Consider the following 27,988-nt stretch of genomic DNA (forward strand, 5'->3'; position numbering starts at 1 on the left):
GGCAGCAGTGCCAGGAGGTTTGGCTTGCTCTGAGACACGCACCTCCCAAAGCCTGGGGTCCCTGGGATGACCAAAGGAGGAATGGAGTCAGTGGAATTGTTCACAACTGAAGGCAAAGGCAGGGGTTTGAAAGCCCAGAAGGAATTCTTGCCTGGGGATGTCATCTTTGCAGAGCCAGCCTACGCAGCCGTGGTGTTTGACAGGTAAGAGAAAAGCGCTTGGAAAACTCAGAGCAAAAATGATCTCGCTGCAAAATTTCATCTGGGTGGTTGTACAAAAGTTTGGAGGTGCCTGGATGACATCAGAGAAGGGATCAGAGGGAAGTCAGAAGTCTTCTGGAAAGACACCTTCACAGTTTATAGTGAATGTCCTTCCCAGGGCTCAGACCCGCTTGCTCACTTGCAGTAGGTGCAGTTTGTTTCCAGGATGTGACCCTGCAAGGTGCCTGGTGGTGGAACCTTTGAGAGAAGCACTGAAAGGTGCATGCACTCAGTGCCTCACAGAAGCAGCCCCGTGCTGCACTGCAGAGAACTGCCAGGAGCCAGGGTAATTCAGCTACAGGAGTGCCAGACTGGCTTTGCACAAGTCTCTGGTGGGTAACACATGATAAAAGTGAGTTCTGTGGTGCTCTGCTCACTTTTACCATCCCCAGCTGCCCTGGAGCGAGGAGCTGCTGGGGATCAGCAAGTGACACTGTTTCTGTTAAACAGATTTAATATTTACAGCTGGCTGAGCTAACTGGAGACAAATGTCTGCTTTTGCTCTTTCACGAGACTGGTTTTGAATTTATGTTCACACTGATGTAGCCAGACGGAGTTCTGGTGCAAGGATATTTTTCTTTTCTGCTGCTTGTTTTAATCACAACATTCACTCAACCTGTGCTGCTGGTGTGGCTGGTTAGGTGCACACTTCTGCCCTTTGGATCAGTGGAAGATTCACTTAAATAACCTGGAAGAGAAAAGATGCAAAAATGGATTTCTGTGTTGATTTCCATTGGATTAAATATAAATTAAAGCCTCTGACACAAATGAAATTTCTTCAGCCTTATAACATGGTAACTGAGAACAGAATGTGGCCCTGATTTTTAAACTGAGGACTTAGATGGCAGCTGAAGGTTTAATTCTGAGCTTAAGAAAGTTGTGAGTGCTCTTCAAGGGCATCATGGTGAGTCCTGAGACTGAATTTTTAGCCCCAGACAGACAGTGACTCCAGTAAATAACCCTAACCCTGCACACCAAACAGGGCTGTGAGCAATTCTGCTTAGCTGAGTTTGTCTAATTAAATCAGCTCTGCTGATGAAGTCTGGGGCACAAGCAGAGGCTGTGCTGCTGTGTTAGCCCTGGTCAAATCATAGCTGAAGCTGCTCAGTGCCACGGTGTGATCTGGCAGTAGCAGAGAATTGGATATTAAATGTGCAGAGGAAGAAATAAGTTTTTTTATGTGTCTTTCATTCACTGTTTCTTTGTCCTTTAACTGTCAGTGGGTGAACATGATTATGAATCTTTGCCGTAGCAGGAATGACACCTTTAGTTTTTATTTTAATATGTCATTGCAAGAGCTCACATGAAAAATGCCTTTTTTCACTTTAAAATGTTGAGTTCTTGAAGTCTTAACCCTGAGCTCAACTACAGGAGTTGGTGACAAAATAATTTCTCCTTGATGTGTCCTTTTAGCTCTTCAGTCAGTACTTGTTTCACTCATGTCACTAGCTGGAATTTTGTGGTGATTTGCTTTGGAAGTGCTATGGACAATTATTTCTATCAAATGCCTTATTAAAAATACTTTTTTTTTTTTTTAAACAGCTGGAAACATCTTGGCTTTTGATGGTGGGTTAAAAATATTTTTTCTTCCATGTGCAATGTTGCACCATGCAGAGAGCAGAGCTGCCCATGTTGAAGAGCTGCAACTTTGGTGCATTTTCAAATGTCACTGGTGTAATGTGAGATAAGGGCAGAAGCTGTCACAGCTCAGACTGCAGGCTGGGTCTCAGGCTGAGGTTTCCAACAGAAAACCTCAGATGTGTTTCCCTCCCTTCCTGCCCAAGCTGGGCCTGTTTAGCTCCCAGAGGGCAGGTCCAGAGGTTGAGCAGCAGAAGTCAAGGTAAGCACAGCCCTTCTCTGCAACTGTTGAGCAATAACAATGGATTCTGACCCTCCTGTGGCACATTTCATCTCCAAGCACTGAATATGGGTCAGGGGTGAAACACAGCCCCAAAATCTCCGAAACAGACCAAATGCTTGTTGGTAAGAGCTTAGCAGGACATAGCCTGGGTGTGAGATATAATGGAAACACACATTTTGCTTGTGGCAATTACCCTGATGCTTTTCTTCCACACCCAGGGCTTTGCCTTTAAAGGTCCCTTCTATTGCTGTCCCAGGGTTTCAGCTGCATCAAACTCCATTGGATTAATTGCTGTCAAAGAAGGGTTGCCTGCATCCTCATATTCTTTATTCCTGCAAGATTAAATCCACACCTGGCCTTGGTAGCTGGTTTTATCCTAGAGGAACTGCTTTTGTCTCTGCATGGATGGAGAGCCCAGTGAAGGGGCATGTGCCTCTCCTAGCCCACAAACACAGGTGTATAGCTCCTAAAATTGCTGTTGAATCTACACTATTAGAAAAGGGCCTCAGCCTGCACAGGGAAACCCAAAATCCAGAGTCCCTTATCCTAATTCAACTCAGTATCTCCCATGCCTTGCTGAAAGCACTGTGTACTATGGAAAAGGGACTCAAATATGAATGAGTGCTGGGTTTAAGCTTTTGGCTCAGGCCCTACCAAATATGTGACCAGATTTTCCAGAGATCTCAGCTGCCTTTGTGCATAAAGACCACACAGATGCACTAGAGTGCAGAGCTGGTCTCTGTTTTGCAGCCCTTTGAAGAACTCAGTCCTTTGAGAAGTCCATTCCCAGTCTGTGGGTGTTGAGACCTTGAAATCCTTCCCCTGGTTTTGCTGTTGAAAAGTGTCTGGAAGGCAGCTGCAGAGCAGAGGCCACACAGGGATTTCTGTATGGCTGCATAGGATGTGCAGGCAAAGCAAAGATCTCTTTGAGATTAGGAGGAGCAGCTCTGCAGAGATACAACACTGTTGTGCTGTCCAGAGCACAGCTTGGAATGGAGATCAGACTGGGCTATCAGCCACAATTTACCTGGCCAATAACCAGATGGTCAAGTTTAAAGTCAGTAGCAAGTTACACATGGGAGCTTAGACAAGCTGCCAGGCAAATCAATCAATGCCCTTCCTGCACTTAGCCAGAAAGTCAGGGCTGTGATCACTGCTGGGAGCTGTTTGGAGAGGTTCTTCTATCAGCCCACTATGGATCCAACCCATATATATATATACATTTATATATACATACATACATACATACATATATATATATACACACATTTATATATTTATATATTTATATTTATCTAAATGCATATATGTACACACACATACATATATATATACATGCATTTTTATATATACACATACATACATTTATATATAAACACTGTGGATATCACAGTACAGACTCCAACCTGACTGACATGTGTAGATAGAGATGGATACCTAGACAGACAGATACATGTGAGGAGCTGTCAAAGTAATTTGTCACCCAACTGCTCTTTATTGATGTCTGTCTTTCAGCAGGAGGCTGAACTTGAGGAATTGAGATTTTATTTTGCTAGGAAAAAAGGCAAATGTTTCCTTTGACAAAACTCTATCATCAGGTAGAGCCTAACACTGGACTTCTGTGTCCAGACAAGTGAATCCAACACTAAATGCTGATATAATTATTGGAATTTTGTATGTTCAGTGAACACAGACATCTACCTTTGAGCTGAATGGCTTTCCAGACCCCACTGAGTCTGGTGGGGAATCTCTACTCAGGCACAGGGGGTTCAGATGAGCACATCTAGGTGTCCAAATCTACAGGCCGCATCCCACCCTGGAAATCCCTGAAGGTCACAGGGACCCTGAAAGCCCCTGAAGTTGTTTAAGTTGGGGAGGGCTTGTACTCTTTAGGACAATGATGGCCATCTGAGCAGCAGTTTTTTACATAGTGCCAGAGGCTTTTAATCCAGAAGTATGTAAAACTCAAAGAAAAATGAGGTTCCTATAAACACCAGCCAGCTCACAGTCAGATTTTAAGGCCAGAGCATGACTCACAAGGCTAACCCTGTTCATTTCAGGGGGGTTGGACTAGGACTGGGTGACCTTTAAAGGTCCCTTCCAACCCAAACCATTCTGATTTTATGCTTTTATGACTTAGTTGCTTAACACACTGTGTACTTAGCATTGACTCCTGTATCAAGCCTGTTACTTCTACCTGAATGAGAGCAGGCTGCTTAAAGAAATGGTGAATACTGATGGCAAAGGGATGCAGAACTCTGTGTGATTTCCAGGATAAAGTGCAGACACAGCCTGATCTCTGATGTACCCTTGCTGTCCCCAGCTGAAATATCACCCAGAAAACATCACTGTCAGGCTTTGCTCTGATGTAGAAGCAGAAAGCTGGAAATGCATCTTCTCAAGGGATTCTTTGCCTTTGTTGGGGTAATTTTTCAATTTGCAAGGGCCCTGAGCCTCTCACTGAAGCTTTTTCTAATGCTCCCTCCCTCTTTGCTTTCTCCCTGAAGATCCCAGGTCTCCTTTCCTCCATCACCTTCCCAACCATGGCATTCCCAGTGCCTGGTCTCAATGTGCTGTATGTGACCTTCTCCTCTGACACATCCCTTGGCTCTCAAACCTACAAGAGTTTACATTTCCTATAAGCAAGGGGATGCCTCATATGTCTCTGTCAGCCTTTGCCAAGAGAAATTTGCTCTTTAACCAGCAGGATTTGAGGGACAGTGGTCAAAGGAAACAGTGTCATGTGGTGGAAAGTTGAGTCACCTGAAGGTCTGCTTGATGAGTGATCTGCAAATTGATAAAAAACTGAGATCTTGCAATTTTTGCGTGTCTTTTTGATGTACAAAGAGGCCAAAAACATTTTCCAAGGAAATGTGGGGAGGTCTGCTATTGTAGTTAGGATGATCTAGACATACAAGAAATCCAAAATTTTCCATAACAGCATAACTGAAAAGATTATGGGAACAAATTCTTTGAGTTGTCACCAATAAAAACTGAGAGCTAATGTGATCATATTCATATTTTAAAAATGTTCTGGGGTTTGATCTTTTATTACTATCTCATTTGTTCAAAAGCCTAATTAAAACCTGGGAACAAACCCAGATTTCTAAAAGAAAATCTCACCCACACCTCTAAGAAAAGGCTGGGAAATCTTGTAATGAAAGACTAAAAATAAAATAGTCAAAAATTAGTCTAAAATAAATCCTCCTCTCAAATCAGAAAAACTAGGATATCTCATCCCTGACATTTTAAAGATGAAAGTACTAAGCTCCAACTCTTTTTTAAAGGAGCAAACCCATTCTTATGCTGATAATTCTTCTTTAGGTAGCAGGTGCATTTTCTTAGGCTGTTGTCTTTAATGAAGTGTTACAGCCTCTGCTCTGAAAACCAAGGAGACTTTGCCCTACATCCTAAGTTGTTCTTATGCTGTTCTCTGTAGCAGACTGAGGAGAGAGATGTCCTGCCAAGCAACAATAAATAGGATTTAGGTGTAAATTAGGCTCTGTGTATCATCTGTGATGTACAGAACAGCAGGGACCCATGGTTAACAGTTTGGGAGCTACTCACTGTGTCTATCAGCTCCTCAATGAAATCCTCCTCGGTTCTTTGCACTAAAGCCATCTCACCTGGCTTTCCCAGCCACTGAATGAGATGTTTTGTGTGCTGGATGGCAGATGTTTGGGCTGTGCATGTCTCAGAGATGAGGGTAATACATTTCCTTGTGACAGTGCTCAACTCTGGCAGGTCCAACAGACCTTAATCTGTCTGAATCCAATCCAAGCAGTTACAAGAGTTATTTGTTTCTTGTGCTTTCACTGCAAGCTGGGCTTGCAGGAGCCATGGTTTAGCTGTCAGTGCTGTGTTACCTCTTGCATTTGTTGGCTGGCACGTTGAATCACTGTAGCTGCATTCAGGATTAGTTGGAGCTGTGTGTCCCACCTAAGTGTGGGGGTCCCAGTTGCCAGGGTCCCAGTTGTTGATTTCTCTGGTTCTGGATTTTAGGCACTTGAGACAGTAAATTGTGTTTGGACTCAAGTGTTTATTATTTCTGGTCAGTAAAACAGTCTCACTACTGTGAATCCAGCAGCTTTTCATTAGAAGGCACAAAATGGCCAACAATCTCTTGTTCCAAGATCTTTTAAGACTAAACTATCCAATTAAGAAAGGACACCTAGATTATTTTCCCTTTTAACCCAATAACTGATCCCACAGAGCCCACAATGCAGACTTTTCTGCCCAATTACAAAATGCCACCCAAACCCATGAAGAAGAAGGAAGAAGAAGCATGAAGGGGAAACCCAGGATGACACCCTGTGCCCTCCATCTTGCTTCCATCCACAGCATACTAAAAATCCCAAAACCTAAATTTCTCACCAAGTGATACACCTACACTGCTCTCTATAATCTATTTCACAGTTTTGTGGATTCCAGTCTATCTTGAAGTCTGGGAAACTTTCTCCATGAATGAGGGTGAAAGTCAGTGCTGCCCTGGGGGTCAGGGCACCCCAGAGCAGACAAGAAATATTCCTGGTGCCCTGGGTTTCCACACCTAAGTGACACCAGAGCACGTGGGCCCTTCAGAGTTCAGCTGGGTTGATGCTGGGGTGGGAAGGAAAAGTGGCCAAGGAAACCTGAGGCTCCCCACAAAGTCATTCAGTGACTCAGTCAGTGGCATCTGCCCTCTAAGTCAGCCCTAAATCCTGACCTGGCAAGCTTGTGATGGGCTGGAGGCATCACTGTACTGAAGAAGGTCCTGGTTTGGGCAGGGTGAGAACCAGTTCTCACTATGTGTGGAAAAGGGCACTGATCACCTCCGGGGTTGTGGAGTGCACAGACAGAGCAGAAATCAGTTGTGCTGTCCCTGTGATGAGGCAAGGGAAGCTGAGCAGCAAGACCCAGAGGGTTCAGACCTCCAGGGTTCCTTGGTGGGTGCCACAGCAGAAGGCGCCTCCCCAGGCTCCTCTCCAGGAACTTTTAGTGCTGCCTTTGTGCCTCAGGTTTTAGCTTTTATATTTTTCAGATTCTGTGCTGCTTTAGTGTGTAATTCTGAGCTTCATATTAGGGGATGGTGAGCTCTGCACAGAGCAGGGGGAGAAAACAATTCCTGCTCTAGCTGGGGACCAAGGACAAATCTCAAACCCAAGAGCATAAACAATGTGGACTGAAGAGAGAAAAAAAAGAAGGATGGGACTTCATAAACTGAAGCTGTAATTGGACAATTAACTCCAATATGCAAATGGAGCAGAACTTATAAAAGTGACAGACCCTGTGACTGGTTGTGCATTTTGTGACCATTTTGGGTTCATCTTGGGTGCAGCCCTGGCTGGGTTCTTGTGCTGCCCAAGGTGGATCCATGGAGGCCTTCTAATAAATCCCTACTTTATTCTTTAGCTTTGTCCAGCCTCAGCTCTAGGTCAGCCCTCACAAGGCATCAGCCTGGCCATGCATGGGAAGGGGCTGCTCTCTGTTCTGGAGGGGAGATCTGGGGTACCTGGCACCATTTTGGGTTGTGTCAAACACTTTCTAGACCAGACAGAGAAGGTTCTGTAGACCAATGATTTCCGCAGGCTGAGAGACTTAAATTTAATCTCAGGCTACTCCACCTGGAGAACCTCAGCCTTGCAGAGGGGATGAGAGAGGAGCCTGTGAACCATGCAAGCCTTTGGTGTCTGGGTGTTGTGTGTCTCCAAGACAGGTGGAACCAGAACCCAGCCAAGGCAGAGCCCCACTTCGTCCCTCCCTTTTGGAGCATCCAGCTCTGAGCTCCTCTGACACAGCAGGAGTTTCACAACTGCCAAGGGGCACCTGGGGAATTTAGGTGCTTGCAGATGCTTAAGCAATGCTAGTTGAAGTTTTACGGAATGGATCTCAAATACTTGTGTCTTCTTATTTTTTTTTACTGTGCCAGGAGGTGAGCCCAGGCCTCTAGAGTCCTGATAACACACAGAATCCACAGATCCAGTATTCTTTGAGACCATTTTGGGGCACAGAGGATCCCATAATGGTTTTGTAAGAGCTGCAGTATTTCTTACACTTGCCAGTCAGATTACCTGGGAGTAATTGTCTCTGTAGTTTCAATACCACAACGGCTGCTCCTTCTCTTTCTCAGAAAGTCTTGTATAACATTTTTGGAGCATTTCTGCATCTCCTCAGAAATGAGAGATCTCCAGAGCTGGTGGTAAGTTCTGCCAGCCAGGTTTGCTTTGGAAAATCTGGACACCCCATGCAATAAACAGCAAAATGCAAAGTCAGCATTTCAGTATTATTTTATTCTCAGGGAGCAAAGTGAGGGGAGAGAAGTACCTGTTGAAGCCTTGGATTTTTCTGCACCATGTTCCAACCTGTCATTCCTCTCTACAAGGAAACTTTTTAAACTTTTTCTTTCTTTCTGACGGCCCTTAAAACACCTGGGTGGCAGGAGGGACCCCCATTCCATGTGAGATATCTCCCTGTGCTTCCTGGCACGATGTAACCATGTGGGTTTATCAGCTCTCTGGCTCTGCTTTGCCTTACAAGGAGTTTAATCTCTCTTGCACCTCTCTGCCCCCCTGACCTGACAGCTGACAGAGCACAGCCTCACATTTCTCACCAGCTCTCAGCTCTCCCATTGGACACAGTGGAGCTGGCTGCATCCCCCTTCCCAGACACATTTCCCCCTGCCCCATCCCAGCTGCTTGCCTTACATTGGGCTCCCTCCAGCACTCCTCACTTTCCTAAACCTTTTTTTCCAAAACCTCATTTTTGCACATGGTTTTGTCTGATGTGGGGGTCATCCTGCTTTTAAATCTGTGCCCCTCTTTGTCCTGCAAGAGCCAAGGCACAGGGTAGATTAAGTCAGCAGCTCACACAATATTTTCAGAGAAAAGAAAATGCATTTAAAATGTACTGTGATATAAATATAAACATGCATATGTATGTGTGTACCTATATATAGGTATAGGTAGCGCAGAGACAGAGGAGAATCTTTGGGCTGGAATCTCTGGGGCTGTGAGTCTGATTCCTGCTTGTGGCACATCCTCCTTACAGGCTCATCAATAATCTTTTTTTATTTCCCCCTGCCTCAGTTTCCCCAGTCTGCACTGTGCACAATTATAAATGTTCCTTTGATCACGAAGCCTCTGTGGTCCCTGAGCTTTTTGCAGTGAGGAGAGCCTCCCTTCTGGCACCAGCAGTGCCTGAGTGATGGGAATTTAAATTCTCCTGTACTGTCAAGCCTGGCTGGAGGCCCAGATAAAGTAGGTGGTTGCCTGGAGAAGCAGACAGCTGCAGACACCAAATCAGGCAGTGAAAGCCTTCTCTAGCAGCAAGGGGAAAGTCCCAAAATTTTTTGGACAGGAGACCAAAGTGTCTCCCCCTCCTTCTCAGTGAATTAAGTTCTAGGAGCAAAAGCTGGACACCTGAAGGGGAACATGGGGGAGGTTTCCCCCCACTCTGGGACCCTGGACACTCTCAGAGGGAGGATGTGAGGTCAGACTTCATCATCAGTATCCTCCCCCAGCCTTGGTTATGGTTACATGCACACAATTGTAGGATGCTTCTTGGAAATCCTGTTTTGAACTCCCCAAAGATGAAATACCCCTTTTGAAGGGGTCCCAGTTATTCCATCACCATTCAACTTACAGCAACAGCACCAGGCAAGAACACAACCATTAAGCTGGGTGGGATGTTTCTCCATCCTCCCCAAAAATCTTGAGGGGTTCATTGTTGTGGTGTTGAGAGGGTCCCCAGGATGAGGTGAGAGATGAGAATCTGACTCCAGGTTCTCAGAAGGCTGATATTATATTATTATATTATTATATTACTATATTACTATATTATATTAAAATTATATACAAAAACTATTCTAAAGAAAGAGAAAGGAGACATCAGAAGGCTAGACAAGAATGAATAATAAAAAACCCGTGACTGACTCAGAGAGCCTGACACAGCTGGCTGTGATTGGTCATTAATTAAAAACAATTCACATGTTTTGATAAGCAATCTCCAGGCCACATTATAGAGGAACAAAACATGGAGAAGCTGAGGCTTCTCATCTTGCCAGGAGAAGAAATCCTGGCAAAGGGATTTTTCATAAAATACCACAGTGACAGTTCATTTGTGCGCAGGGGTACAAAACTGGCAGGGATTTCACTGGGCAGAGCTGGGGCCTCACTGATCCAAGGTGTCCTTCTGTCCTTGCAGCCTGACACACGTCATCTGTCACACCTGCTTCAAGAGGCAGGAGAGGCTGCACCGCTGCGGGCAGTGCAAGTTTGCCCATTACTGCGACAGGACCTGCCAGAGAGCAGCCTGGCTCAACCACAAAAACGAGTGCTCTGCCATCAAGAGGCATGGCAAGGCACCCACCGAAAACATCAGGTGAGAGCTGGCCCCCGTGGCCTGGGAGAGGACAGGACAGACATGGGACATGTTCTTCTTGTGGCAAAGAACAGCTGGGTGGCCTGATTTGGGCAAGGTGGAGGTGGGAGAAGGTTTAGGATAGGCCAGGAGCATCCCTGAGATAGGGAAGGTACGTGGAGGAGTGCTGTGGTGTTGTGAGGGTCCCCAGGACGAGGTGAGAGATGAGAATTGACTCCAAGTTCTCAGAAGGATGATTTATTATTTTATGATATTATATTAAAAGAAATTATATACTAAAACTGTACTAAAAAAAAAAGAGAAAGGAGACATCAGAAGGCTAGACAAGAAATTATAATGAAAACTCATGACTGTCCAGAGTCCAAACACACCTGGACTGGGATTGGTCATTAAGTTAAAACAATTCTCATGCTGGGTAAACAATTCTCCAAATCACATTCCAGAGGAGCAAAACATGGAGAAGCTGAGGCTTCTCATCTTGCCGGGAGAAGAAATCCTGGTGAAGGGATTTTTCATAAAATATCATGGTGACAGAGGAGCATCAGTGGCACAAGAGATGTGTTCTTGTTTGGGTTTTTCTTGGTGCTGGGCCCCAAAAACTCTGAACATGGTAAGGTAAAGCTACCCTGCATGGTTTAGGAAGTGTGGGAAACTGGGGAGTAGGTGGGAAAGTGAAAGAAGAGATGGGTTCTTCCCCAGTTTGCCTAAAGGATACACTAACTTTATTGTATTTGCTGGGAATGTCCTGATGAAGGCAGGAATGATGAATCTCACTCCATGTTCTCAGAAGACTAATTTATTACTTTATTATACTATATTATATTGAAGAATACTATACTATACTAAAGAATACAGAAAGGATACTTACTCAACACTAAAAAGATATATAAAAATGAAAATAATGAAACTAATAATGAAAACTCGTGACTCTCTCCAGAGTCCTGACACAGCTTGGCCCTGATTGGTCAAAGACTGAAACCAACTCACACCAGAGTCCAATGAAACAATCACATGTGGGTGAACAATCTCCAAACACATTCCACATGAGCACAACACAGGAGAAGCAAATGAGATAAGAATTGTTTTCCTTTTTTTTTTTTTTTGAGGCTTCTCAGCTTCCCAGGAGAAAAATCCTTGGCAAAGGGATTTTTCAGAGAATGTGAATGGCACATAACTTGTCTTCACATTCTAGCTCCACCATAAAAAAATGAGAGGAATCCTCAAGGGAACTGGGAGCAGCTGTGGAGGGCTGGGGACCTGGGGATCTGTAGAACATCTCCAGATGAGAACACACGTGCTGGGACAAACCCTGCATCTCCCTGTCCTTCAGAAGGCTGAGGATGCTGACCATCCATCACCCACTGGATGCTGAGCCTGTCTCAGTCAATCTACCTTCACACCATTCCCCCCAGGAGATGAGTTTTGATGAATTTTGTTTTCTCCACGATGAGCTTTGATGAATTTTGTTTTCTCCACGATGAGTTTTGATGAATTTTGTTTTCTCCACGATGAATTTTGTTCTCTGCCCGTGGCGCTGGTGCTGTGACCCCGTGGCTGTCCCCTGGCCAGGCTGGCTGCCCGCATCCTGTGGAAGATGGAGCGGGAGGGCACCGGGCTGTCCGAGGGCTGCCTGGTGGCCATCGAGGAGCTGCAGAACCATGTGGACAGCTTTGGGGAAGAGGAGAAGAAGGAGCTGCGTGCTGACGTGGAGAGTTTCCTGGAGTTCTGGCCGCCCCACTGCCAGCAGTTCGGGATGCAGCTCATCTCCCATATCTTCGGGGTGGTATGTCCGAGGGGGGCAGTGCACCTGGGGAGGGTTTGTGATGCCAGCTTGGGGAGAAACTCTGCAGCTGGCCTCATGGGAGGATGGCTGACTTCATCCCATTCCCCACCTGCTTCTCCTCTGCACTGACACTGGGAAATTGAGGCATAGCAAAGGCTGAAGCATTTTGTCTGTCTCAATGTGCAGACAAGTGTTTTGCTCAACCGTAGGTGCTACATTTTCATCACAAGTCCCACTGGGCATCTCTCTGCACCTGGGAGAGCTGAGAAAGTATATTTTTAGTGAATACATCTAGAATATATTTGAATATAGAAGATCTGGTTTAGTAGATACATTAATGTCTACTAATATTGCGTGCATTAGATTTTTTACATTGACATAATATATACAATAAAAATAGTAAAAAATGGAAATATATTTAATAATATCAATCACGAAGTTGTTAACTACACATTTTTGTTCTTAGCGTAGCAGAGAGGAAAATTCCAGTTCAGGCTGAGCTGCTCTGCTCCCAGCCCTGGGTATCCCTGCACTGCCCCCTCAGCTCCCAACACTGCCAAGAGGAGACACAGGCTCTGCTCACCCCTCTGCCAGTGGCTGCTGTGCAAGACAAGCTGGCCTTTGCCACTCCCAGCACAGGGAGAGGACACAGCATGCTTTGGTCCTTTCTTTTGGTACCCACACCACAAAGAAAACCCAGTCCACTGGACACAGAGAGACCCTCTGTGCTAGTGACCAGCACAGCTTGTCTGTGCAGGAGAAGGAAGTACAGAAAAACAACAGAATCAGTTCACAAAGGAAATAAAACTATTAACAGGATAAAATAATCAGCAGCTGAGTTAATTATTTCCTTTGATTTATCCTATCATGTTTTCTCTTTGCAGATATTTCCATTATTTATGCTTGTGCCTAAGAACTGCTCTGTTCATAATAGTGGATCACATAGAAAAGTGAAATAATTCATTCTTGGAATATATGTCATGCAAAAGTAGGAATGCTGAAAATTCACAGCAAAGAGTAGTAGCTGGTTTTTATGAGTTTTGAGGGCAACCCAGCAAACATGAACAGGTTCAATACAGCAGTCAAGGTTAATTTCTAACTGATACCTGTTTTCATGAGTGTGAACTTTGCTTTCTGCTTGAATTGCCTCAAAGTCATTTTCCTGTGACCTTTCTCTGGATTATTTTCAGGAACCAAATATAAGGAAATCAATGCATGGCCAAACCAAGTTTATCTTAGGCATCCCAAGTGAACACTGACAGCAAATATTCTCTAACATTGACTCAGCTCTGGCCTGCTCCCTCTGCACGAGTCCTGCATTGCTTCTCTTCTGATGCTTTATGCCAAATGGAGTGTTTCAGCTTTTTCTGCTTTAACACTTCTTCCTGCCTGTGTTTTGGGGCTAGATCAGCTGCAATGGCTTTACCCTCAGTGACCAAAGAGGACTGCAGGCTGTTGGTGTGGGAATCTTCCCCAACCTCTGCCAGGCCAACCACGACTGCTGGCCCAACTGCACTGTCGTCTTCAACAATGGCAAGTGAGTGGATTTCTTTCCTTTGGTGCAGCAGGGATGGATCCTAACAGCCAAAACTCAGCAGGGTCTGCCACCCCAGTGCCAGGTCCCTGCCCCAGAAAAATCTATTCATTCTTCTTTCCTTCTCTAGCTCAGAAAAAAAACCCCAAACAGTATTTTCTTGCTGAAGACAAACTGGTTTTTCTCCTCATTATTTAAAAAATTGCCATCTGATGTACTAACAAATACATAAGATTTGACTCCAAATCCAGCAACCAGCAAAGAATTTTTCCCTAGTCTCTTATGAGTTTGGTAACTAGTCTCAAAATAGGTAGCTAAAGTAGTAGCAGCTGTCTAACTCACCCCTTAGATTGAAGTCTCATTTATAGACAGTTGAGGAGTAATTCTACTTGCAAATTATCAAGCATTATGCTGAGTCTACAACCCAGGAGTTTCTCCTAACTGAAGCTTGCACTCAGCTGTGTATCACTGTCTGCTGGTGTGTTTATAACCATTCCTAACACAGCCCCCAGCTGGTGAGAGTGCCATCTCAATTAATCACTGATTAACTCTTTAGCAACGAGACCTTAGGTGTGATTGTTATCTGCAAGCAGAGTCACCTGAGAGTGCAGGGTGCTCTCAGTCTCTGGTCATTTCCTATTCCCACCCCAGTCCTGTAAGAAAACCTCTGCAGGACGAGTGAGATGGGAAAACATTCAGTGGGAGATGGGAGATGTTTCAGCAGAGCTGGGAGGGGAGGCAGCCCACAGGAGGGATGCTCTGCCCTTCCCAGTTTCCAACCCATGGCAGGTATAAGCTGCTGTTGATTCAGAAAGTTGCAGTGTGTGCAAAACATTAACTGTGGGAAATTGCTTGCCAAAAACTGCACAGCCACAGGATTTCCTCTGATCTTTCTGCTATTTTACAGCTACCTGTCCTCACTAAACTTCAGTGCTATAACTTAACCACCCCTCTTCCCCCCTGCCCCTCCTTTTTTAACTAACACATTGGTTGTGCACTCCAGTTATCACTGCTGGTTTTCCCTGATAAAACTACACCAGAATTTTCCAAGCAGCTGATAAGCCAAGAGAAAACAAAACTGGGTGATTACCTTGGTGGGAAATAGGGTCTGATCCAAAGTCAGGTTGGAGTCTGTACTATGATATCCAGTTGCCCTGGATTGGATCCATAGTGGGCTGATAGAAAAGCCTCTCCAAACAGCTCCCAGCAGTGATAACAGCCCTGACTTTCTGGGTAAGTACAGGAATGGCATTGATTTGCCTGGCAGCTTGTCAAATCTCCCACATGTATCTGGTAACTGACTTTAAACTTGACCATCAGGTTATTGGCCAGGTAAATTGTGGCTGATAGCCCAGTCTGATTTCCATTTCAAGCTGTGTTCTAGAGAGCACAGCTGATGTCAGTGGAGACCTTTCTGTGCAGGAGATCCAGTCCCCTTGCTCCTGCCAAATATCAGGAGCAGGTTTTTTGTGTTCCCTGACCTAGACCACTCCTAAGATCACAGTGCCAGGGCAGTTCTCCACCAAATCCTCTATGGCCCAGTGATGGACAGTTTGGTCCTGGCAGCTGCACATCCAAAGGGAAGCTCTCCTGCAGTGCCAGGCACAGGCAGCCCCCTTGTCTCCTGTCAGTGCAGTGTCCAGTGCTATGCCATGTACCCATTTTTTTGTTGTTGTACTTGTACATGTGTAAACTGCAGATGTTTGTTTTGTCTTTCAGTCATGAGGCTGTAAGATCAATGTTCCACACACAGATGAGGTGGGTCAGTCTTGAAAGCATCATTCTCCTCCATTACCCTGTACCCCCCATGTCTAATGGAAAAGATGCAAAGACCCCAAGGGGCTCCCTCTGTTTACTCCAAATTCCACTTTTCCTGTTTTCTAAACTTCTCCTCTTCCCCTGTGTAAAGCCCCACTAAACCCAAACCTCACTTAACTCTGCATTTTGTAGTAAATTAAAATAATAGTGGTAATAGACTGTCTTCCCCAGGGTGAATTCACTCTCTGCCTTCCCACCCCCTCCCTTGGCTTCCTCCCTGTCAGTATTTCCCCTCTCCACTTCTCATTTCTCCTCCCCTGACCATGGCAAGAGCATGAAAGTCAGAACAAGGTCTTGCTAATCTTGTACAGCCCAAAATAAAGCCTTGCATATTAGGAGATGAGAAATGACTGTGTTACTGACACACTAAATACTCATGCAACTCATGTTTCTCCTGCAACAAACTGTGCCCGAGGAATGTGTTGCCTACAGGAGCAGTACCATGAGATGTAGGTTTCAATTCCTTTTTATCATAATCCATGATTAATGTTCCACCTTTTAATGATGCCACTGTTACCTGATCCAAACTAAATAAATCACAAAAAAATGTGGAAAAAAAAAGTCTTTGCTTGACTCATGGCATTTGGTATATTATAGTTAGTGTTCTTAAGGGGACACTGTTTGCCTTTAAAATTTAATTTCAAGCAGGCATGCACTTTCCTCAAAGAAGATGTGAAATGCATTTGAATTGCTCTTCTTCACCACTGAATCTTACTCAGTACATTATAGATAGGGCCATAAAAAAGGGGGAAAAAGAGTTTCAGTTCTGATTAGAGTTGCTATTTGGGGCAATTTGAGTTTTGAGCTATCAGGCACTCTCTGTGCCTGTGCATGCAGCTATCCAGGTCCCTGCTGCTTGTGGCAGACACTGGGGAAAGAGCCCTTGACAAGCTCAGTGGTGTGCTCCTGGCTGACAGTGTCTCTTTAACTACAGTATTTAAAGTATGCCATGTGTTTCCTGGCTTACCCCAAGGGCTATCAATGCCCTCCACACAAGGGATGGCTGCTTAAAATACCCCTGTGGTGCTTGGGCTATCAGGGGCATCATGAAAGTCAGAGGCTTGATTTTGCTTCTCTGGTTGCATGACTCACTTTGACAAGGATCCTGTGAAGTGTGAACAGGAATGTTTATGTGTGTAAACTTTTCAGCTGGGAATTGCTCTTTTTTGTGCACTTCCTCCTGGAATAGCTGGTTGCACCTTTCTCTGTCTGGCACTTTCCTGTGGTTGTGACATAACTAATAGCTGCCCTTTGTGACAATGGCATGTTTGGTGGTAAATTTTGTATGAAACTTGGTTTTGATACGGCAACACCCAGAGAAGATCAAGACCAGCCTTGGAGAAGAATTTTGACAGCAGCTTTAGCAGAGCTGGAAGACTTAGAGCTACGCCCTGAGAGCCTGTAATAGGAATTCCAAGGGAATTAAAAGGGAATTACAGGAGAATTAAAATCCCTTTGCAAAAACATGATCCCATAGAATAAGTCATGTCCTTCCCAAAAGGCTTCCTTCTAAAGCACCAGGTGATAGCTGTGAGTCCTCTGCCGCCTCTGCCTTTGGTGAGCCTTTTGTTGGGTTCCACCTAGGGCACCTCATGCTCAGGTGGGAGCCAGCAGGTCCCCCCCAGCTCCATCTCAGGGCAGACATGTACATTAAACACACTGTTGAGCTCAGTAGTAGCTGGGAGAGGAGGTGGATACAAAAGAACTCCTCACAGTTGGTATTTGATGGATTTTTTCCCCATTCTGGCCAAATTCTCTAGCCAGTTGTGCCTGTTTAGCCCCTACATCTGAGAGATGGCCCAGAGAAACTGGGACATTCAGTATGTGGAGTGAAACAGCAAGGGAATAGCTCTGAATCTCCACATTATTTAAGAACTGTTGTAGGGAATGACATGAGGAAAAGGGAGGTACAAAGGTCCGGCTTTCCAAATCCCATCATCAGGGGCTTGCCATGGATTTCAGTAACAGAGATTGGCAACTGAATTGTGGTAATAGGTCAAATGAGCTACTTAAAAATAGACTCTCTCCAGATAATTACTTCTAAGCTTTTATGTGGAAATGCATGAACAGGGTGAGGGCATCTCTTATGCAGCACCCGGAGGGAATTTATCTTAACTTTTCAAAGTGAAAATGATACCAAAGGCAGCAGAGCTCAGGATCTGGGAGTATAGCCAGGGGTGTGTGGGTAGAATGCAAAACAGCACTTAAAAAAAGACCCCAAATCCAAACTCAGCATTTTGGTGTGTATTTCTGATCTCAATGGTTTTTTTTTTCTTCTGGTGAGATCTGCAACAAACTAAAAATTGATGTCTAGGTTGAGTCACCACATGGATAAATTAATGGAGCCATAACTTCTTTATAGCTCAGACCTTTACATACCCCTACCAGGGACTTGTAGAAGAGCAGGAAAACCTGGTGTGAGTGTGTTCATGCTCTGTATTCAGTTACCAGGCTGCTGTTCACCTCTGCACTGCCTCCCTGAAGACTTAAGGCAGCGCCTTAGGGTGAGGGCTCACCTCTGCAAGCAGGGCAGGCTGCAGGATTTGTCCCTGCCGGCTCTGTGGCTGCACTTCTGCTTCTGCTGCTTCTCCAAACGCACATCCCATCTCCTGTGCCCCCAGGATCGAGCTGAGGGCCCTGAGCAAGATTTCCCCGGGGGATGAGCTGACAGTTTCCTACGTGGATTTCCTCAGCCTGAGCGAGGAGCGGCGGACGCAGCTGAAGAAGCAATATTACTTCGACTGCACCTGTGAGCACTGCAAGAAACAGCTCAAGGATGACCTGATGCTGGCAGTGAAAGCAGGGGAAAGCAAGGTATGGTCTGTCCTGCAGTGTCCAAACCCAGGGGCTGTCGGGTCCGGCTGTCTGTCTCTGCCCCGACACGGGCAGGGTGGTTCTTGGGTGGCACGCGTTTCAAAGGACGAGCCTGGACTCTTCAGCTTTTCGATCTTCAGATTGTTTATTGTTTCTTATCTACAAAATTTTCTGTCTGCCCAACAGAGGTCTGACCTGCAAGGCAGCCAAGGGCACTCTGACTACCCACGGGGCGGTCGTGTCTTTTTATACTAAAATCTACGTACATGATATTTACTTTTATTTTCTAATACTTTTCACCCATGTTGGCAAGTGCACCTTACCATAAACCAATCCCCAAGTGCCAACATCACCACAGGAGATGGAAGACAAGAAGAAGAAAGAAGAAGGACGAGACACGCCCTGATCCCTCCATCTTGTCTCCATAACCCCCCTGTACCAAAACCCTTGAAGTTTATATTTCACCCTCTAAATGTGTCCCTTTTACACCCTTCACTCTAAAGTGATTCTCAAGCCCTCAAACTGCTGTCACTTCTGTGGATGGATCAAAATCAAGCCACCAAGCACTCTTGGCAACATTCCAGGGTTTCCGGGATCCCCAAGGGTTCTCCTGGCATCTCTGGACATCCGGAGCGATGTGCTGAGATCCCACAAGGGGTGGCTGCTTCTCCTCTACCAAGGCACCTGTGGGTCTCTAGGATTGTGGTTTCTCAGCAGTCTCGATAGGAACATAGTCAGATTTTGGCATTGTAAAAAAAATGAGAGCAGAACTGGACCTTGACTGGACACAACAGCAATTCAAGCCAAACATACAAGGCAAGCTTAATCCTTATTATGCAAGATAAGTACAGTTTTTAATTTCAAAAAGCCTCCAGAAGTTACCTTTAACCTAAAAATCCAACAATAGACAGGATGCAAAAATATTGTAAAATTAGGTCTAGAGCTGAGAAAAAATGCTGGCATTTTGAGATTGTTGTGGTTTTTTGTTTGGTTTTTTTTTTTGTTTGGTTGTTTTTGGTTTTTTGTTTTTTTTTTTTTTGTTGGTTTTTTTTTTGGTTTTGTTTTGGTTTTGTTTTTGGAAAAACTGCAAGGGACTCTACATTTTGAGTGCAGAAAGAGAAATGCATTGCAGGTGAGCCATGGTGACAGGACTAATGAGGGCTGCTGGAACTCTGTGCTTTGTACCCTCACAGCAGCTCCAGGAATGTGGGAAGCCTGAACTTCCAGCCCCTCTTTGCAAAGGCCTGTCACAAGGAGTTTGCACCTTCACTTGACATTTTTGCAGGCTTGCTGCAGGCAGACTGACTGTGAGGAATTAACATGTAGAACTGCTCATTTTTAAGAAATCTTTCTTTTCCTTGGAGGTCTCACAAGTCATCCAGTAGGAGGTATAAGAGGCTGTATCTTGCTGTTGGCAGTGGCTTGGCCAGCAGCTCCAGTTTATGAGTGTGCTGGCAGCTCTAAGAGCTTCTTTTTAGTTCCTCTGCCCAAGGATATAATTGCTCACAGGTTTTGTCATCTCTGGCAGTGTTAGCTTGGGGATTTCTACTCCTGCAAGCCTTATAAAGTTTATAAGGGAAGGCAAAGCAAGGCAGAGCAATAAGTGTATCACCAAGTCATTGATCTGCAGTGTTGAGCAGTCCCACCATGAATCAAAGAGCCCAGGGTTGATGTGGAGCAGGTGGGAAACGAAACAGAAAAGTTGGGATGAGGAAAGGTGGGAAATGAAACAGAAAAGTTGGGATGAGGAAAGGTGGGAAAGGAAACAGAAAAGTTGGGATGAGGAAATGTGACCTCACAGAAGCAGTGCCACCAGGAGAGGCCCAGTGAGATGCAGCTTCCTGGGAAGGAGCACAGAATTCTCAGCCTCCCTCTCAGGAGGTGCCAGGATGCCAAGCTCAGTCCTGTAACTCTTCTTTCAGAGAGGTGGAGCCAGGTAAGGCTGGATACTGCAGAGTGCAAATCTCTCCTTGAGAAAGGTTTAGAGAAATACTGTTGAGCTGATACAAGGGAGATCCCTTATAGGAGAGACAGGAGATGGATCTAGAGGAGACCCTTTCCTTGCTGGGTCATGTTCTCCTCTGCTGCAAATGACCCTGCTATAAACCCATTTTAAATTATCAAGCTTCATCTTACAGCTAATGCTGACAACTGTACCTCTCCACTTCTAATATAAAGCTGTTCAGAGCTCAGTTCTCTGATGCAGAAGGATTTTTATCTGGTTTTCTGCAGGAGTATTTTTGAACACATTCTCCAGTAGACAGCATTAAAAAAAAAATCTCATCCCTCATTCAACACCTGCTATCAAGTCTTGACTGAACAGTGAGACCATGAATCACAGAATGATTTGGCTTGGAAGGGACTTTATAGATCACCTCATTCCATCTGCCCTACCATGAGCAGGGACACCCTTCCACTAGCCATGCACCATTCCCTTTTGGAGAGCACAGCACATAGCAGGAGAACATGCACTTCTGGGGGAATGTCCTCCACAGTGTGAAGTGCTTGTGCAGAAAAAGCCTGTAAGTATGCCAGGTGCATGATATCAGCTATTAAAAATACACCCCATCCACAGACAATAAGCATCCAGGCTGACCTCACCCTCAGAGCACGTTGGCTGTGTCACATTTCCTGAGCTCAGGCACACCTGTCTGGGGGCAGCAGCACTCACAGCTGCATGGAAAAAGAGCTAGGAATACATGGGAGATGGACAGCTTCCATCCTCAACAGCTGCTCTGACCTCCAGTCCTTCACCCCTTCCAAAGAGTAGCAAAGTTCCCATTGTTATAGTGGCAACTGACTTAGAAGTCTTGTAAAGGCAAGGGAGGATTTTTATTAGACAAAGCCACTGTGGAAATGCTGTTTAAGGTGCCTGTTCTGGGAGTCTTGACTCAGACAGCACAGCAATGTGATTTGCACTGACATTGCCATTAACATTGCCTTTGGGTGTGCTCTGTGCCCCAGGACACCCTGTGCTGCTCAGACAGCTGCCCAAATCTGATTAGCTACAGTAGCTTCAGTATAATGCTGTAGAATAATAAATCATAACACAAATGTTAACATAATAACATCTGAAACAGACAGGGGTAAATGGATCTGAAAATGATGGGTTTTCCTTCAATACTAGACTTTGAAGAGGATCTCCCAACTAGATGAATTTCAGATTCCTCAAAAGTCTCATTGACCAGGTGTGGAAAAAAGACAATAGTTCAGTCCTACAGTCCTGACTGCCAATTTTTGCATCCTTCATTGCAATGTTGGGACTCTGCTTTTGATCTACACCCAGAGGTCTTTCCTGGCTGCTGGCTCTGCTGTGTGTCTCCAGACCAGGCTCTTGCCAAAAATTCCCAGAGTCATGTGACTGTGGGCTGATTTCAGATTCCTCATTTATGAAAAGGAAGGCCATGATAGATAGAATAGTAGGGAAGTGCAAATTTGAAGGGCTCAGAGAAGCAGAGGATGAATGCTTGTGCTGGATATCATGTTATATTTCAGTATTAAGAGAAGAAAGAGGTGGCAGCTAATTATGAGCTCCTTAGTGTTTTGCCAGGGGTTCCTAGATGTGCTTCATGTCTCTAAATGCATGGTGAAACACAAACTTCTTTGAGGTGTGAGGGAAAACACATTTCCCTATCAGGGTGCAGCTGAAATCTGACCTCAGACATCTAAGGGAATTTGGAACTAATGACAGCATTTCTCAGGGTAGGTAAAATCCAGGGATCTGTCCTATTCCACTGATCTCTCATTAAAGACCCTCATTTCTCTCTAGCAGCTGCACTAAGAGCACCTTATACTCACCAGCTGGTGGCTTTCACAGCCTCTTTGGTATCTCACAAGACCTCACAGCTGCAGGGTGAATTCTGCCCCTTCTCCAGAAGGGAAGAATGGCAGGGAGGGTTGAGGAACCTAGCCATGCATCTCAGAGGCACATGGCCAGTACCCTGACAGGAAACACTTAGTGAAGTCAGCAGGACCTTCACCTTTTGACCTGGAACTGGGACATTGCAGCCCATTTCAGCCTTGGGCAGGTCTGAGGGGCACAGTGGCATTTGCAACCAGCAGTGGGAAGCGGTGATGTGGGAAGCATCCCACCAGGGTGATTTGGACCAAGCATTCTTTCAACCAGCACCTCTTGGCATGTGTGAGGCAGTGCCTTTTCTTCATTGGTGTCCCCACTGCTGTCCCCAGCCCTCTGCAGACACGGTGAAGGAGGTGATCCAGCTCTCCAAGGACACGCTGGAGAAGATCAACAAGGCCCGCATGGAGGGACATTACCATGAGGTGAGTCCTGGTGCTTCTGCTCTCTTGCTGCACACACACTGCCCAGGAAAGGAGGCCTTGTCCCCCTCTACATTCCTGATTTATGGATGAAACTGTAAAGCACAACCATGTCTGAGACACCCCAGATTAATTTCTTTTGTAGTGATGACACCAGGAGATTCAGGTGACTTCCAGCGCCTCTGACTGACACAGGTGTTGAAGCCAGGGCTCCTGGGTGAAACTCATGAGTTACAGGGCAGGTGTAACAAGTCAGCCCTGGCAGGTAGCCTCAAAAAAAGAAGGACAGTGGGTTTGGGAAAGGAACAAGACCATCAGGGGTCTTTGTGTTGATCTCTTCAGTGTCCTGTGTTGCTCATTTGTTGGGTGCTGAGGATAGGTGTGTGGTTTGGGTGAACCATGTCCCACCCTGGAGCCCAAGCTGCAAGGGCAATGGCTGACAGAACTCAAGCAATTTTTTTTCTCTCTCTCTTTTGTTCACCCAGGAAATATTTAATTGTTCTCCTCAGAAAGCATTCCAGGTTAAGTAATGACCTCTGGGTTTTAATTGTTTTTGGGAAAAGGCTGAAGCCCCCTGGAACAGAAATCTGGACGCTGACTCATGGCTAGATCAGGCATGGAACAGTGCAGCTCTGTGTCTCCAGCCCCAAGGGTATTAAGAGTATTCCTTGCATTGAATATTTTCAGAAGGCTGGTGGATGGCACTGGGGTATGAGTCCTACAGGCACTTGGTGTCTTTCTTCTCCTGAGCAGTAGAAATCACTTTTTCCTCCCCAGTTTTAGGAGTGTAAGCCTGGGAGAGAAAGCTGTGAGTTCCAATCATTTTCATAGGCTGAATTCTCCCAATAAATCAAAGCACATCCTCTCTTCCCCAGCCTTCACAGAGGCTGGCTCAGCTTCTGGGACTGCTATGGACTGTGCAAACCACAAGGTCTTGGGTCTTGGGTCAGCTTCAGGCCCAAAGGTGTAGGAATGTGCCTCCTGTAGACAGACGGACAAAACTATCTTTTGCCCCCTTAAAAAGGAAATAAGTCTAGAAGTTGTTTTCTTTGATCAGGTGAAAAAGGCATCTTATAGGCCTGGAGAACTTCACTTCAAACTTAAGGATAGCTAATTGGACAGGAGCCAAAAAGTCCTGCCTGGGCAATTTACTAGAAAAAGAAGAAAGCAAAGCAACTTATTGCTTTTGTGAGGTGTTTTACCAGGGGCAGGAGAGCCGACCTGGATCGGTTTTTCGCTGTAAAGAGTTTTGTTATTTTGCCTTTTATTAAATCTTTTTGTTTCCAACACTGCAACAGAAGCCATCCTGCTGATTTTATGCCTTCTAAGGTAGCTGAACTATCTTGGGTGTGATGTAGACCTCCAAGAGCTTATGAGACCTGGCTTGAGGAGGCTCCTATTTCTCAAAGGTGCTTGGACTGACCCTTCCTGTCCCTGCTTCCTCCACACTCAGGTTGTGAAGCTGTGCCGTGACTGCCTGAAGAAACAGGAGCCTGTGCTGGGGGACACCAACATTTACCTGCTGAGGATCCTCAGCATTGCCTCCGAGGTGCTCTCCTACCTGCAGATGTTTGAGGAAGCAGCTGACTATGCCAAGAGGATGGTGGATGGCTACCTGTGCGTGTGTGCCCTACTCCTGGCAGCTCTCTGTGCTCCTGCCATGTTCAGCACTGTGTCACAGGAATCATTTTCTCAGTCTGCTCCCATGAGGGCAGTGATGGTGAAATTCATATGGGGACCTTTTTGTACCACCAGACAGAGAGGGGTCCCTTCCTAAATGCACAAAGGCTCCCAAACACCTTGATTTACTAAACTGGAATTGGCAAATGGTTTAGGAACATCTTTCACTGGCCTTTTTGTTTTGTCTCAGAGGCATCTTAGGGCTGCCCTGATAGCAAGACACAGAGCCTGGGCTGTCACTGCAGGAGATGCCTGTTCCCTGCACCCTGCAGGAAAGAGAGGTCAAAGAGAAACCATGTCAAATGGCTGTCACTCAAGATGTCCCCTCACTCCTCAGTATTACATGGATTTTCTCTTGGCTCATTATATAGTCCTGTGGTAAAAGCTTACTGAGAATGAAGAAATTCAGGTTTAGATCCAGGGTAAACCTCACATTAAAAATTACACGCTTTATTATTACTGAGGTTTTATGACAGGACTGATGAGTATTTAACAGAAGGGAAAAAAAAGGAAAGAAAGAAAAAGAATGGAAACTGTTGAGAAGAGAGAAAAGCCTAATTCATCATCTCATTCACCCTCCTGCTGAGGACATCTCACTCATTACTTATCTTTTTGGGCATTCTATCCCAAAGGCCTGTTATATTTTGTTCTTTTGCAGAGGGGTGACAGAGTCACCTCCCTGGCTTGCAGGCCTGACCAGCAACTTCATGTCCCAGCCCTGGTGCTGAGCTAATTGACAGAGAGAAAATTCCTTCCCCTCTGCGTTCCTCACCTTTTCAGCCCATGGTTAGGACCTTGGTAGTTTTCTTTCTTGCTTTAAGTGTCAATTCAAAATTCCAAAGAAGCCCTTGAGGGCGGGTTTTCAGCTAAGTCCAAGCAGCTTCTAACTCTGCTTCAGCTTTCAAAGTTGGATATAGAGGAGAACTTTCATTTTTCCCACCTTAGGCAATGAAAATTCCCAGATGAAGGGATGCATCTGCAGAGGGTGAGACGAACATTTCTGGAGTTTCTGGAACCATCTGTTTCTCTTCCTGCTTTGAATGAGGAGCTGGTGATTGTTGCATTGTTACCCCACTAAGTGTGTCGGGTTAAGCTGCTGCCCTCTGAGCTGTAGGCTCAGATCTGTGCTCTGCTTGTGCCAAAATATTGACAGAGCGTGGTTTTCTCTTGGCATGAGATGACAAAGCTTGGCTTTCTCCAAGCCAGGAGCTGAACTTTCCCAGTTCACATCCCATCTTTCATAACTCATGACCCTGTACAGCTCTGTCCTTGAGTAATGTGTCCCCTCCCCTTTCTAAGAAGGGCACATTTCAAGGGCATTAGCTGCAACAGGCTCTTCACCTGAGTAAACAGCCTGCTCTTTGGCAAACATATCATGTCAGTGACACTTTTAGGAACCCAGATTTCTCCTGAACTAAAATTACCCAATGTTTTCCCAGGAAAATTTACCATCCCAACAACGCTCAGCTGGGGATGGCCGTGATGCGGGCGGGAGTGACCCACTGGCACGCTGGCCTCATTGAAGCTGGCCATGGCTTGATCTGCAAAGCCTATGCCATTCTCCTGATAACCCATGGACCTTCCCACCCAATTACCAAAGACCTGGAGGTAGGTGCCATCTCCTGTCCTGTCTCTGCTCTCTACCTGGGCAGGATTACAGTTAAACTGTAGAAACAGCAACCTATAAGAGATGTATGAAGTGCTGACTGCTTCTTACCAGTGCTGTGGTTTTAATTAGATTCTGTTACATTCTGCTGGGAAATGCATGTCCTTTCTTATTGGAAATTTTCATCCCTGAAAATTCCAGCGAAAATTCATGCCGGCTTTTATTCTGCACCAGGAGATACATGAGAAACGGCAGCTGAGCCCCTGAATCTTCTTCAAAATTGCTGTGCCAAAAGACAGAGCCCCCATTCTTCCAGCAGGCTGATTTCACTGCTCTCAGATGGATGACATTGCAATTTGAGTATATCAAATTACATGTGGTGGATGTGCCCAGTTTCCCACCTGATTTTCTTTATTGGTGTCCATTCTTCTTTATTTAGCACTCCCCACTCCTTCTCAGCAGCAGTGTGTTTTTTCCTCAGATGACTGATAGGTGCATTTCCTAGCTTAGAGTCAAGAGTGGAGATCCCAGGGAATTGCACCTGCTCAGATGTGAGGAATTATTTACAATTTCAGCTGGGGATCTATTATTTCTGTAGCACCTAATTCACTTCATGTAACCTGTTTGCTTTATAGCATTCTCCTTTATTGCCCCCCCAAAAATTATAGGATACTAGATGAAATCCTTTATTGATGTCTTAAAGGTTATAACAGAGCTATAACCTTTATTGGTGCAATTTTATATCTTCAGAAAAATTAATATCTACTACCTAAAGCCAACCTGTTGACTGTTTCCATATATGTAGCAAAGGATGAGACACAGCACCTCCGTTTCTGTGTTTCCCTTCACATTTTAGGAAGAAAATAGCAGATATATGGCACATGTTTATCCCTGTGCTCCTAAACAAAGGGCTGAATAAACACACAGACAGGTGTAAATATATATCCTAGAATCCCTTCTGATCCTCTGCTATAATGCAGCACTAGGAATGACTGCTGCTGCTGAATCCTGGGGTCTAAAGGGTGCAATTGTGGGACTGAGCAACCCTCTTCTCCCACTTGAGGTGTCCCCCACCCTCGTGATGGGCCACCCCAAGGGCCAGGCCCAGGGTGTAGATGGGAAGTGCACTCATTTCCTGGCTCTGCACAGCATCACCTCCAGGTCCTGCATCACTTTTTGGAGTGTGAGGCTTCACAGTAGGCAGTGGAAAAGCTGGATGTAGGAAAGGCTGATGCTTTCTTCAGCACTCAGGCAAATGGGAGTGAGAAAGGAGCAGAATATCTGTGTCCAGCCAGCTTTGGTCCTGCTGGTGGGACACTGAGGGCAAGGTGCCTCAGCCACTGCAGGGCCTAGGACATCCCTTGGGGACAGTGCCTGAAGCTGGCAGTGTTTGACTCACGTGCTTTGAGGTCCCTGTGTGCCAGGGTTTGTCACCTGCTGTGTCCCCAGGTCATGCGCGTGCAGACGGAGATGGAGCTGCGCATGTTCCAGCAGAACGAGTTCATGTATTACAAGATGAGGGAAGCTGCCCTCAAGAACCAGAAGATCCAAGTCATGCCTGAGCCCAGCAATGAGAATGCACCAAGCCTTTTCCACAAAAAGGAATAAACCCAGAGCTTGACACCAATTCATGCCTGCAGGATACCATCACCCGTGGTACTTCCAAACACTGGGAATGTGATACAGCCATGGGATATATCCACAAGGATTGTTTCCAGTGGCACAAGTCTGACAGCATGGACCTGCTGGGGGAGCATCCTGAAAGCTCTTCTGAGGGCTTAAAGCAGAAGAGGTCCTGGCAGAAACAACACCCCTTTTTCTATCACTAAGGCATTAAATAATCAAAGAAAAAAACCTTGTTATAAAATTATTTACATTTTTATTGGAAGCGTGTTTCTCTCTACACATGTCCTGGTTCTGAATTCCTTTGTTAAATTTTGATTGACTTTTCCTAAGAGGTTCTACCACTTCCTTGAGAGGACATAATATCTTTCCA

General features: G+C 45.5%; 1 protein-coding gene across 2 annotated transcripts; it reads left to right on the forward strand.

Moving 5' to 3' along the window:
* The first annotated feature begins 43 nt into the window (after positions 1 to 43).
* Positions 44 to 27,980, forward strand: SMYD1 (SET and MYND domain containing 1). Of its 2 annotated transcripts, XM_054633643.2 has the most exons (10): positions 44 to 203; positions 10,303 to 10,479; positions 12,049 to 12,262; positions 13,669 to 13,799; positions 15,516 to 15,554; positions 18,236 to 18,428; positions 22,617 to 22,709; positions 24,160 to 24,323; positions 25,826 to 25,994; positions 27,442 to 27,980. In XM_054633643.2, the coding sequence occupies exons 1-10, from the start codon at positions 67 to 69 to the stop codon at positions 27,598 to 27,600; spliced, it is 1,476 nt and encodes a 491-aa protein (XP_054489618.1). In that variant the 5' UTR covers positions 44 to 66; the 3' UTR covers positions 27,601 to 27,980. The 2 variants fall into 2 exon arrangements, with proteins under 2 accessions (XP_054489618.1, XP_054489619.1); XM_054633644.2 differs by lacking the exon at positions 15,516 to 15,554.
* Positions 27,981 to 27,988: the final 8 nt, after the last annotated feature.

The sequence above is a fragment of the Agelaius phoeniceus genome, chromosome 4 (assembly GCF_051311805.1).
Source record: "Agelaius phoeniceus isolate bAgePho1 chromosome 4, bAgePho1.hap1, whole genome shotgun sequence".
NCBI classification, from domain to species: Eukaryota; Metazoa; Chordata; class Aves; order Passeriformes; family Icteridae; genus Agelaius; species Agelaius phoeniceus.

Coding starts and splice junctions, on each gene's coding strand:
- SMYD1 (XM_054633643.2), top strand. CDS start 67: ATGACCAAAGGAGGAATGGAGTCAGTGGAATTGTTCACAACTGAAGGC. Junction 18,429..22,616: donor TGAAAGCAGGGGAAAGCAAG/GTATGGTCTGTC, acceptor TGCTGTCCCCAG/CCCTCTGCAGACACGGTGAA. Junction 22,710..24,159: donor TGGAGGGACATTACCATGAG/GTGAGTCCTGGT, acceptor CTCCACACTCAG/GTTGTGAAGCTGTGCCGTGA.